The 13917-nt window shown below is 40.1% G+C and overlaps 1 protein-coding gene across 1 annotated transcript in view; it reads left to right on the top strand.

Annotated features, from left to right (window-relative positions):
* rev3l (REV3 like, DNA directed polymerase zeta catalytic subunit) overlaps positions 1–13917 on the top strand; it is a 213889-nt gene that overhangs the window by 141940 nt on the left and 58032 nt on the right. Inside the window, exons 17-21 of the mRNA XM_060848723.1 lie at positions 1757–1964; positions 7694–7805; positions 9425–9540; positions 11915–12033; positions 13340–13458. Of these exons, the coding sequence (XP_060704706.1) occupies positions 1757–1964; positions 7694–7805; positions 9425–9540; positions 11915–12033; positions 13340–13458 (674 nt within the window). The remainder of the gene's footprint in view (positions 1–1756; positions 1965–7693; positions 7806–9424; positions 9541–11914; positions 12034–13339; positions 13459–13917) is intronic.

Here is a 13917-nt window from a genome sequence, read left to right as displayed (position 1 = left end):
CCTAATATATCCTACCTCTGAACTTGTATCACAAGTAAATCCAGTTCTGTTACTTCTGTTGAACCTTTTTTTGCTTCTGAAAATACAAATAGGCAGACAGCAAGGCAGTGAGTGACCTCTTCAGAAAATTCAATTAAATTAGTCAGCTACTGCCTAAATCAAAACAGGCTCTCCGATCATCTTGTACTTTTATAAGCATCTGTCACTTTGTTCCTGACGATCAATTCTAGGAGATTCTCCACTAGTGACAGGTCTGCTGTCTGAGTAACTCAGACTTAAGAATGTTAGAATTCTTATTGCATAAAAGTACACACAGCTTAGGAAAATGTGCTGTAAAGTTGAGGGTTGTCCTAATTTTGTTTTAAAACCAAAGTTAAAGATCAGAATTTCTACACAGAAGCAAAATACTGTTGATGCCTGAAATCTGGGGGAGGGAGGGAATAAAAAAAAACAGGGAATGTTGGAAACATTCAGCAAGTCTGATAGCCTCTTTGGAGAGGGAGAGGTTTTTATAATGCACTCTTGGGAGGTGACCATCACTGGCTGGGCAGCATTTATTGCTTATCTCTAGTTGCCCTTGAAGGCAGTAGTAAGCTGTCTCCTTGGACTGCTGCAGTTCATGTGCTGCAGGTAGACCAACGTGCAATTAGGGAGGGAATTCACAATTTTGACTCTGACACTAAAGGAATGACTCTGTATATATCCAAATCAGGGTAGTGCATGCCTTGGAGGGGAACTTAGTATTTCAGATCTGTAGTGTTCTGTCACAGACCTGAAATATTAACTGTTTTGGTTTTCCCAGATGCTGCTCAGTATACCCAACATATTCAAAGTTTGTGAGCAGATTTGTAGCTCAGGTGCTTGTTGTGGTTCTGTTCACCGAGCTGGGAGTTTTTGTTGCAAACGTTTCGTCCCCTTTCTAGGTGACATCCTCAGTGCTTGGGAGCCTCCTGTGAAGCGCTTCTGTGCTGATTCCTCCGGCATTTATACTGGTTTGTCTCTGCCGCTCCCGATTGTCAGTTGCTGTCCGCTGCAGTGGCCGGTATATAGGGTCTAGGTCAATGTGTCTATTGATAGAATTTGTGGATGAGTGCCATGCCTCTAGGAATTCCCTGGCTGTTCTCTGTTTGGCTTGCCCTATAACAGTGGTGTTGTCCCAATCGAATTCATGTTGATTATCATGAGTGTATGGCTACTAAGGATAGCTGGTCGTGTCGTTTGTGGCTGGTTGGTGTTCATGGATGCGGGTTGTTAGCTGTCTTCCTGTTTGTCCTATGTAGTGTCTTGTGCAGTCCTTGCATGGGAATTTGTACGCTACATTGGTTTTGCTCATGCTAGATATCGGGTCCTTTGTCCTTGAGACAAAGAGAACAGCCAGGGAATTCCTAGAGGCATGGCACTCATCCACAAATTCTATCAATAGACACATCGACCTAGACCCTATATACCGGCCACTGCAGCGGACAGCAACTGACAATCGGGAGCAGCAGAGACAAACCAGTATAAATGCCGGAGGAATCAGCACAGAAGTGCTTCACAGGAGGATCCCAAGCACTGAGGATGTCACCTAGAAAGGGGACGAAACATTTTCAACAAAAACTCCTAGCTCGGCGAACAGAACCACAACATACCCAACATATTGTTGTGTTTTTGGTTCTGGATTTTCATACCCTTTGCTTTGGCTATGCTTACTATAATTTCATGATGAACAAATTACGGGAAATCTGCATTATCTTTGAACTGTTTCTGTTTTCAGGTGCAGTATCTTGTACTCATGAGTATGGAGTTGCATGCTCGCTCAAGACGTGATTTGGAGCCCGACCCTGAATTTGATCCAATCTGTGCCTTATTCTACTGTATGTCTTCTGATTCACTACTTCCACAAACAAACAAAAGTGAGGTTATTGGTGCTATAGTAATTGATAAGGACCATACCTGCTCCAACAAAGACATCACCTCTTCTGGTATGAAGCAATAGGACAACTAGTCATTTAATTATTATGTGCATAATAAAATGAGTGTATATACTGGAAAGTACAGAAGCTGCTCCACTAGCTACGTCTTGCTATTGCACATTTTCACTCAAAATCAATGTTATATTTTACTCGTTCATGCGTTGTGGACAATGCTAGCTTGGCTAGCATTTGTTGCTCATCCGTAGTTCCCCAAAAGGTGGTGGTGAGCTGCTGCCTTGAACTGCTGCAGTCTTTGGCTTGTAGAGGCATTTACAGGACTATTGGGAAGGCAGAGTCCAGGATTTTGATGCAGTGGCAATGAAAACACAACAATGTTTTTCCAAGTTAGGATGGTGAATATTGACTTGGTGGTGTGTTTCCATACATCTCCTGCCCTTGTGCTTCTAGGTGGCAGAGATTGTGGCAGTTGTCTTAAGAAAGCTATGCTAATCGCCTTCATGTTGAGGAAGTGCAAACAAGTTTATTTTCTGAAAGTTAGCATTCATTTAGATTGTTACTTTGTTACTTTGAAGTTATTCAGCCCACTCCAGAATTTACAGCTACTCATTTGTCAAAATCAACTCAGCATCTTATACTTAAAACTGCAAGCATTTTTAAAATTGTTATGGGATAAATTAATTATTATGATATATTGACTTGTTCCCTAGATTATGCCTAAATTTTTGGTTTTCTCGACTCCCTCAATGCATCATGTGTACAAGAAATACCTAATTTCTACAACAATAACTTGCTGGGCAGTGTATTTTAATAAAGGAAAAATGTCTTGATAGCTGTAGGCTTTTTTGAATGTGCGAAGGGCTTTTTTACTGGGCTGCATTTTTTTTATTCATTCCTGGGATGTAGGCGTCACTGTCCTGGCAGCATTTATTCTCCATCCCTAATTGCCCAGTTAAGAATCAACCACATTGTTGTGGCTATGGAGTGATCTGTATGCTAGGTATAGATGGCAGTTTCCTTTCCTAAAGAGCATTAGTTTTCAAATTCCTCCATTTGCTCTGGCAGGATTCAAACCAGGGACTCCAGAACATTAATAGTCTAACAATAATACCACTAGGTTATTACCCTTAGTCACTCTTGTGTGACTCTATATTGAGACATCATAGCAAAGACTAAGTCCATCCTTGTCCAAAATTGATATATTTAATACAGAATCAGGAATATAAATTCTTTCTTCTCTTTCACTTTGTTCCAATGCCCAGCTGAAAATCTGTCAATTTTAGCAAAGATTAAACTGGCAGACTTACTTAACTGCTTTGTTTGATATTTCAATGTATCAATATGTTGAAGGTAAATTCTTCATTTATATTTGGACTGCAGGAAATGATATTATAAAAATGCTTCTTAATCATGGATTTATGACTCACTTAGCTGTTAGTATAAGTTATACATTTATGAAGTTGAAGTCAGTTATTTTTCTAATCTTTTTGTGAAATGTTGGCATCACTGGCAAGGCCAGCATTTGTTGCCCATTCTTAATCACCCTTGATCTGAGGAGCTTGACAGCCCAGTGCAAAAGGCAGTTAAGTGTCAGAGAACATCTCGAGTCATATGGGCCAGGTAAGGGATAGCAAGCCAAACTAAATCAGCCTCTGTATCAATGGATTCACAACATACTGAACTTGAACCATTTAATGACCCTCAAAATTGCTCAGTTGTTCCTAACCAGACTTCACAAATAACAACATCTTGGAGACTAAGTTTATGACTTAAGCACGAATGTAACTTTAGCGGAAATACAGATAAACCGCACGACAATCTAATTAATATTAGAGCCTAATCTTCTTTGAATATATTCTCTCACTGACTGACAAATAGACATATTTAAGGGATACATTAAATAAAGTAAAAGAATCATAATTTACCAGTTTGATAACTGTTTCAACATTGAACACAGGTCTTAATGAAATTGTTGATCAATTGGTTGTTTTGGAGGCACATGTGACTGCGTAGCTTGCTTGATTTCCAAAGTCTTGGTCAGACAGGATTTAAATAGATCTCTAAAGACAATTTACTCATTACTTACAGACTGAAGGTTCTGAGAAAAGAACTTCAATAAGTCAATAACTGGAGAATAACTAGCGAGAGCAAAACCAAAATAATACCCAGTCCAGTCCAGCAGCTTCCAAAGTAAAACTGTTCTAGTCCAAAACCTAGTCTCTCAATATGTTTTGTCTGTCTGTTTCAACATTCTCTGTGATTGGCTGGCCAGGACAGACCTCCCTTGTTTGACAAATTCAACATCTAACAAGTTACCAATCCCTGAATATACAACAACTATGTGCCAAATTATCCATTGTGTTCTCAGTGCATTATCTTGTCAGGCCAGTTGCCAACAGCAAACATCTGTCTTTGAACAGCATTTTGTTTTAGGAAGGAGAGAACCAAAGTTCAATTCTCAGCTTCAAGTGTCAGTTCCAAAATAATGCGAGAAATAAAAGAAAAATAGCGATGGTCTCAAAACCTCCGTAAAGGATGTTAGTGAATCAGATGGTTGGGGGATAATAATGATTCACCATTACATTACATTTCAATTCCAGAATTAGTGATTGAATGTAGATTCAACCAGCTGTCTGGCAAGATTTGATCCCATCTCTACAGAGCATTAGACTGGACATCTGGATTAATGGTCCGATGATACCCACTATGCTACCGTCTCCTCAGTTACTTAAAATTGTGTAATGTAATACACAGATTGGAGACCACTTCAGTTTTGTAATATTTTATATATTTGCCCTGCAACTGCAAATTTTTAAAAATAAGTTAACCATTGGTTGCTTTTCAACAAATTTTATTTGCATATGGGACATGGGCATCGCTAGCTCACCAGCATGTATTGCCTGTCCAAGTTGCCTTTGAAGATGCTGGTCAGCTGCTTTCTTGAATCTCTGCAGTCCATATACTGTAGGTCGAGCCATAATGCCCTCTGAGGAAATTCCAGATTTTTAACCCAGAGGCAGTGAAGGGATGTCAATATATTTCCAAGTTAGGTTGATGAGTGGCTTGGAGAATTTGCAGGTAGTGTTCCCATGTATCTTCTGCCCTTGAGGAAAGAGGAAAGTGATCTCAGAGTTGGAAGGTGCTGTCTCAGGATCTTTGGTGAATTTCTGAGGTGAATCTTGTCGATACAAGTTGTTCCGCTATAACATGTGTTTCAATAGACAATTGGCGCAGGAGAAGGCCATTCTGCCCTTCGAGCCTGCACCACCATTCAATATGATCATGGCTGATCATCCTCAATCAGTATCCTGTTCCTGCCTTATCTCCGTAACCCTTGATTCCACTATCCTTGAGAGCTCTATCCAACTCTTTCTTAAATGAATCCAGAGACTGGGCCTCCACTGCCCTCTGGGGCAGAGCATTCCACACAGCCACCACTCTCTGGGTGAAGAAGTTTCTCCTCATCTCTGTCCTAAATGGTCTACCCCGTATTTTTAAGCAGTGTCCTCTGTTTCGGCACTCACCCAGCAGCGGAAACATGTTTCCTGCCTCCAGAGTGTCCAATCCTTTAATGATCTTATACATCTCAATCAGATCCCCTCTCAGTCTTCTAAACTCAAGGGTATACAAGCCCAGTTGCTCCAATCTTTCAACATAAGGTAATCCCACCATTCCAGAAATTGACCTCGTGAACCTATGCTGCACTCCCTCAATAGCCAGAATGTCTCTCCTCAAATCTGGAGATCAGAACTGCACACAGTACTCCAGGCATGGTCTCACCAGGGCCCTGTACAGCTGCAGAAGAACCTCTTTGCGTCTATACTCCATCCCTCTTGTTATGAAGGCCAGCATGCTATAAGCTTTCTTCACTACCTGCTGTACCTGCATGCTTACCTTCATTGAGTGGTGTACAAGAACACCCAGATCTCTTTGTACTGCCCCTTTACCTAGCTTGACTCCATTTACGTAGTAATCTGCCTTCCTGTTCTTGCCACCAAAGTGGATAACCATGCATTTATCCACATTAAACTGCATCTGCCATGCATCTGTCCACTCACCTAACCTGTCCGGGTCATCCTGTAATCTCCTAACATCCTCCTCACATTTCACCCTGCCACCCAGCTTAGTATCATCAGCAAATTTGCTAAAGTTATCACTAATACCATGTATATGGTTAAGATATATTGTAAAAAGCTGCGGTCCCAGTACCCCACTGGCCACTGCCTGCCATTCCGAATTGGAACCGTTTATCACTACTTGTTTTGTTTCCTGTCAGCCAACCAATTTTCAATCCAAGTCAGTGCTTTGCCCTCAATACCATGCGCCCTAGTTTTGCTCACTAACCTCCTATGTGGCACTTTACCAAAGGCTTTCTGAAAGTCCAGGTACACTACATCCACTGGATCTCCCTTGTCCATCTTCAGAGTTACATGCTCAAAAAATTTCAGAAGATTAGTCAAGCATGATTTCCCCTTCATAAATCCATGCTGACTCTGACCTATCCTGTTACTGCTATCCAGATGTGTCGTAATTTCTTCCTTTGTAATTTACTCCCGCATCTTTCCCACCACTGAGGTCAGACTAATTGGTCTATAATTTCCTGCTTTCTCTCTTGCTCCTTTCTTAAAACGTGGTACAACATTAGTCACCCTCCAATCTGCAGGAGCTGATCCTGAATCTTTCGAACTCTGGAAAATAATCACCAATGCATCCACAATTTCTAGAGTCACCTCCTTCAGTACCCTGGGATGTAGACCATCAGGCCCTGGGGACTTATCAGCCTTCAGACCTAACAGTCTCTCCAACGCCAATTCCTGGCAAATATAAATTCCCTTCAGTTCAGGTCCTTCAGCCACTGTTACCTCAGGGAGATTGCTTGTGTCTTCCCCAGTGAACACTGATCTGAAGTACCAATTCAACTCTTCTGCCATTTTTGTTCCCTGTAAAATATTCCCCTGTTTCTGTCTTCAAGGGCCCAATTTTAGTCTTAACCATTTATTTCTCTTTCACATACCTAAAAAAGCTTTTACTATCCTCCTTTATATTTTTGGCCAATTTACCTTTGTACCTCATTTTTTCTCTGCGTATTTCCTTCTTAGTAATCCTCTGTTGTTCTTTAAAAGCTTCCCAGTCCTCTGTTTTCCCACTCATCTTTGCTATGTTATACTTCTCTTTTGACTCTATGTTTCTTAACTTCCCTCGTCAGCCACGGCCACCCCTGCCTCCTCCTAGGATCTTTCTTCCTTGTGGAATGAACTGATTCTGCATTATACCCAGAAATATCTGCGATTGTCCCTCCACTGTCATCCCTGCTAAGGTATTGCACCATTGAACATTGGCCAGCTCCTCCCTCATAGCTCCATAGTTCCCTTTATTCAACTAAAATATTGTCACTGCCGATTGTACCCTCCCTTTCAAATTTTCATAAATGCAAATTTGCTTTAACGTGATTGACAAATAGGTGATGCTGTTTCCAAAGCACAAACTTTTTAAAACATCTGTTGGCTGGAGCGCAGTCACATCATCAACACTTTAGAAAAATCTTGCAATATAAACAACACTTAGAGTGCGGAATTGCACAGGAATGCTACGGAAGAAATCACTGTAGTACATACCATTGCTACTGAGTATTGGTGGAGGTAATGGATGCTTATGAATACTGATCTCTGATTTATGCCAACTGATCTGAGTTAGAGTGCTATTTTGCAGCAGTGTTTTTCTAAATTTCAGGGGTCTGTTGCATTTTTCTATGTGTAAAATGGCATTGTGTGTTATTTCAGGACTGTGGAACAAAGTCCCATTGCTCGTTAGATCTGGTGTCACAGGTCTCCAAGTTTCCTATGTAAATGATGAGAAGGAACTGTTTCAAGAACTCATTCTTAACATTAGAAGGTATTATCATTGTGTTATAATTATTTGATAACTGAATTTCTTAACCATTTTGCATTGTTCCATGTATCCCCTACCCTACTTATATTCTGCTGTGACAATCAGGATGTGTAATTTTAGTACAAATCAATTACTTTTGAAAGGGAGTAAATTAGGGAAATGGGGAATACTGTCTTAATGTTCATGGTAATTGTTTTACAACTGGTAATTTGCACCTTGTGGGCCCACCAAAGTAATACTAATCTTTTGGTTGTTGATCTGCATTTGACCTTTTTTTTATTGTTGCTTAATCGTTTCATTGTATGAATATTATAATTAGTGCATAACTGTATAGTGAGGAAAGATATTCTTTCTCACCAAGATTTTGTTGCACTCTTTCCAGCAATAGAGTAGAACAATGGGCATCCTGTTAAACCTGTACCAGATACATTCCCACAAAAGAGAAAGATAGGACAACCAAAACAGAACACTCTGGGTGACCAAAAACAGTTGGGGACCAAGATGAAGCAGAGAAAAGTTCACAAGATAGATGGTAGTTGACGAAGACAACTGAGAGCCAAGCCATCTGTAGAATGTCAGTGCGGTATGAGAAAAGATGAGGTGGATGCTATTACAATAACGGAAATTGGCAGTCAAACAAAAGAACAAAACTGAAGTACAGCACAGGAACAAGCCCTTCGACCCTTTCAGCCTGTGCTGATTATCTTGCCCTAACTAAACTTTTTTTAAAAACTGCCCTTATTCTATCCATATCCCTCTATTCCCTCCCTACTTGTGTAACCATCCAGATGCCTCTTAAATATTGCAACATCCCTGCCTCTACCATCTCTTCTAGCAGTACTTTCTAGGCTCCTACCACATCGTTCTCGCCCCTCTTTCCCCCCCCCCCTCACAGTTTTCGCTCTCTCGCTCTCTGGTGAAAACAGCCCTAGTCTTTTCACCCTTTTCCTCCTAGCCAATGCCCTCAAGACCAGGCAACAACCTGGTGAACATTCTCTGCACTCTCCGAAGCTTCCACATCCTTCTAATTAGTATGGTGACCAAAACTGCATACAATACTCCACATGCAGGCTACCAAGGGTTTTGTATAGCTGCAACATGGTTTGCCAACTCTTATACTCCATGCCCTGGCTGATAAGAATCACTTTGACCTGAGTCAGAGTCTTAACTCATAGGCTGAATACAATTTTCACAACTTGAGGCGGTGACCAGGGAAGGGAATGGAATGGAACGGAACTGAGGGGTGGCAAGTGAATGTGGAATAAGAAACAGACAAGGTTAGGTACCTGGTGGAAATACTTGAGGTAGGTATGTGGGGATGAAGCTAGTGGAAGGAGAAGATATTGCTGGAAATGCTGTTCTTTGACCATGCGCATCCACATACTCTTTGTCCCATCCTCAAAAGAAGTGAGGGAGGGTACATAGTGTCTCTATGTTCAAGGCAAGGTGAGAGAGTGCTTGAAAGTCAGTCTGACACGGGCATCTTGGAAATGGTGTCTTGCAAATGTTTTCTCATTCTCTGAAATATGGCTTTCCCAGTGATCTGCATCTTGTATTCTTTGTGTAGAAAGATTGACTGAATAAATAAATTGGTGCTTAAATAATCATTGAACTTGTTTCAGGTATGACCCTGACATTCTGCTCGGATATGAAGTTCAGATGCATTCTTGGAGTTACCTTTTTCAGCGAGCTGCTGCACTAGAATTTGATCTTTGTCGGATGGTCTCCCGTATTCCAGGTATTAATAATTTAAAATTTACAGTGCATGGGAATAAGTTACTTTATATGAAATAATAAAATTTGTTATACAGAAACTGGTCACTTGATCTCTCTTTCTACCAACATCATCTAACACTATTATTCAATTTTATTCTCCCTCATGCTTTTTTAGATACCCTTGTAGAGATTCTACTGAAATGACTAAATCCTTTTGGCAAGCAGCAAGGAACTGGGAAATAAGAACAGATCTGAAAGACAGAGAAAGTTTATTGAAAGCAGTGTGGTGGGGAGAGGGTGCCAGAAATATCAGAATTGTTAATAGTGCAGCATTTAGCCCATCATGTCCAAATAGCCCACCCCCTCTCCACCCACCCATTCTCATTGACTCAACGATTGAGAGTTTTGCTAGTGTTCGTTGATACCGCAGTTGGTTAAGCGTAGCTTTGATGTCCAGAGCCATTTTAACTCCCCTGCAAATCAGCTTATTTATCCATGTTTGGAATATGGTTGTAATGAGGTGATGCTGAGTAGCCCTGGCAGAATCCAGACTGAATGTCAGTGAGCAGATTATTCCTTTGTTTCATGAATGGGAATTAAAATAATGTTGTTGATTTGGCCAGTGTTTATTACTCATCCCTAATTGTCCGGGGGGCAGCTAATAGTAAACCATGTTACTGTGCGTCTGGAGTCCCTTTTAGGCCTGACTAGGTAAGGACAACAGCTTTCCTTCCCTGATGGACCTCAGTGAACCAGATGGGGTTTACAATAATAGCCAGTGGTTCCATAGTTTCCACTAGACTAGGTTTTTAGTTACAGATTTTATTTAATTCACATTTCACTATGGGATTTGAATTCATATGCCCAGAGTGTTAGCCTGGTTCTATGAAGATGATGATCCTGAAGCAGGGCTCATGCCCGAAATGTTGATTTTCTTGCTTCTCGGATGCTACCTGGCCTGCTGTGCTTTTCCAGCGCCACTCTAATCTTGACTCTAATCTCCAGCATCTGCAGTCCTCACTTTTGTCTACTAGCCCGATGACAATATCACATTCCCCCACTCCCACCTTTATGCCATTTGTTGCTCTGTTGATGACCACTTTCATCACTTTGTGATAGTCTGATAGTAATACTGTAGGTTGGTTGGTTCATGTTCTTGTGTGCAACACATACCTGGACGATTCTCACATTGTCTGTCTGGTAGATGCTAGTGTTATAGCTGTACTAGAATAGCTTTGCTAGGGGCAAGAGTAGTTCTGGACAACAAGTCTTCAGTACTATTGCTGAAATGTAATGGCTTAATAATTTTGTAGTGTCCAGTGTCTCCAGGCATTTCTCAACATCATATGGAGTAAATCATATCAGTTAAAACTAATATATCTACTGAAGACCTCTGCAGACTGAGGTAGGCCATTGACACTCGCACCTGCAGTATTGCAAAATGATGGTGTAGGAACAAACAATGTAAGCCACAAAACCGTGCACCAGTATGTGGGACCATTTGTATGGAGATTGTATTTCTTGAACTTCTTCAAGCTTATTGAACTTAGTAAACATGTCCACTTTCTGGGCAGAATTTAATGCAGGCTACAGGGTTCCAATTGGAGTGCTGTGAGAATTCTTACCACATTTTCCTTTTGGGAAGGCATCTCACATTAAATACCGATCATACACTTAATCATACAGTCAGAGGTCTTTCCTGGGTTCAAGGATAGCGGAGATGCAATCATGTCGGCCGAGAGCTGCTGGTTCCCTGTTGTTGGTAATGCAGGCACACGAGATCCAGGATCGCTGAGGCCATAGATAAGTGTAGATGCTTGCGGTAGACCTTGTGGAGAGAGGTGGACAGTGGCACAGCTCTTGGCAGGTTGCCAACTCTTCATGCCTGACTGAGTGTTCCCACTCAATTTCAAATGTTACCAGGTGTTTTGCACAAGGTTTATTTTCCAGTGTTGCAGAGAACCCACCTTCTCTGGGTGAATATCGGCTATGATAGGATGAGGCACTTAAGTAGGCATTAATTGCCCACAGTAGTTTCAGTTGGCAGAACAGGAAGGCTGTGCATGGGCCTTCCCACTGCAGGCTTAATTGGAATAATTATCGGAGGCAACAGAATCCCATGTACCGTCCCATTGTCTGATTCAGTGTCCCATTCCTCCCAAAAAAGTTTCCATTTAATTGTTTTACAACCTCATTACCACTATGTAATTGATAGCCCAGCCTCATTGTCTGGTCCCTATGTTAGGTGTCATCTCTGTACTATTAGTTGTCAGCAGAGTTTGAAGCAAAATGTCATTGTGTGAAAATAATGGAATGATACAATATGAATAGTATGCAGTATTTTTTTTTAATTTAAATGTATGTTGTGAAATTTTAATTCACCTTTGTTTTACCAGATGACAGTAAAGAAAATCGATTTGCCACAGAAAGAGATGAATTTGGTGCAACTGCCATGTCGGAGATAAACGTTGCAGGAAGGATCATTCTGAACGTTTGGAGAATGATGAGGAATGAGGTAACTGGTCACTTGTGTAAAGTATAAGATCAGAATCTTCCTGACCTGATGAATTGTATAGATTCAGTAAATATTGTATTGGGCTGAGTCATTAACTATATCACAATTGAATCAATAGATGGATGAAGAAAAAGGACTGAAGGGACATTGAAGTGAGTGAATTAGTTATGAGGTTATGGTTTAACTGTTGACTGAGTCCTGCTTTCAATTTGGAACTTCTGAGTTTAAAAGTAAATATTAATTTGCATTGTTACAATACACAATAAATAACCTTGCAATAAATGATGTTCATAATCACCAGAAAACTGTAACTTAAACGTGCAAAGCACAGTTATTAGAAGTACAGAATCTTCCAGCTCAGTGAGCAAACCTACACCCAGAACAGTTATTAGATTTCATGTCCTTACGTCACTGTCTTTTTACACTGGTGCTATGAGCCAGTGTTTACAGTGTTAACCTCTGCTCTTGCACAAGTCACAAAGCGTTAAAACAATCTAACATTGCCTCACACTGGCAGTAATATCATAGGCGGCTAGTTCTTATGCTTACTGATAGTAGCATTCATTCAAATGAAGGTATCCATTCATTTACAAACAGCTGCATTCCTGCAGTGTAAATGATTCTAAAAGAACAGTTCCCCCTTTGTTTCGGGAGTGCAACAGGTTTACTTCCTAATTGTAAATTTGAACAAGTTTATCTTTTTGAGATAATGACTTTCTCCTAAACTGTGCTCTAAAGCAAAGTGTCCTAAATGATCTTTCTTTTATGTTCCAAAGTCTTTGTTGCAACCTCCTGAATATTTTAACTGAATTCCTTGGCTTCTCAAAGCACAGTCATTGAAAATTCAGCTGAAATGACAGTTGGTTACACATTCATCGGCGATATATTTATAGGATACTTGAAATGACTTAGAGCAAAGGCCAAAAATTGTTGGTTAATATTGATTAGTGATGTTGAGGAGTATTCTGTTTTAAATTCCTTTGTTTTTATATATTGTGTAAATTTAATTTGATACATTTTGTTTTTAATGCCAGACTGAAAGGAAAATACTAATGTTATTGCATTGTATTTATTCATAAGCTTTCTCTTTCTACCCCAAAGAAACTCTGGCCCTATTAACTGTAAATAAGAACTTTAATCTTCATTCAATTACTGAGTTACTTACTCAGTGTTTACTGTGTATTAAGGGGGTTGATAACTATTTTAACATTTGATTTACATCGTGTTAGATTAACTTTATACAATGACCAGGTTTGTGTATAAAATGCAATAGTTTTTGTGCACTGTTGAATTTGTCTTCCTGCAGGTTGCTCTCAACAATTACTCTTTTGAGAATGTAGCTTTTCATGTTCTTCACCAGCGTTTTCCACTCTTTTCTTGTCGTGTCCTATCTGACTGGTTTGATAATAAGACTCATGTACACAGGTAAATTTCACCCTGCAGCTGTATTTTAATAGTTAGCCTGTGTGTGTTGATCTAGATTAAACTTGGATTTTTGGCTCACAAATGTTCAATTCAAAGCATAATATAAGAGTCTAGCTTATCAAGTTATTCAACCCAGCTTAGATTTAAAAATTCCCTGAGAACTGAAGCACTGAGATACACATACAGCAGTGAGTAGTGTTAAACTTAGAAAATAGCCTAGTTAAAAATTGAGGCTTCTTTAAATTTAAATTTAATTTTTGGAAATCTTTTGTTCTGTAGAACAGAGAGTACAAGTGTCTTTGTCTCTGTAGTATAGATATTCACATCCAACCAGAGTATCAAGATGGCAGGTCAGAAACTTGCATGCTTAGGGTTATCAGTTGGTGAGCTTTCACAGATAACTTCCTTTTTGTTTAGACATTGGGTCCATTTAGCAGTATTGAAGATAGTGTTTTCTCA

The sequence above is a fragment of the Hemiscyllium ocellatum genome, chromosome 3 (genome assembly GCF_020745735.1).
Source record: "Hemiscyllium ocellatum isolate sHemOce1 chromosome 3, sHemOce1.pat.X.cur, whole genome shotgun sequence".
NCBI lineage: Eukaryota > Metazoa > Chordata > Chondrichthyes > Orectolobiformes > Hemiscylliidae > Hemiscyllium > Hemiscyllium ocellatum.
Note: the sequence above shows the minus strand (reverse complement) of the source record. Positions and strands in the feature narration are given on the sequence as shown.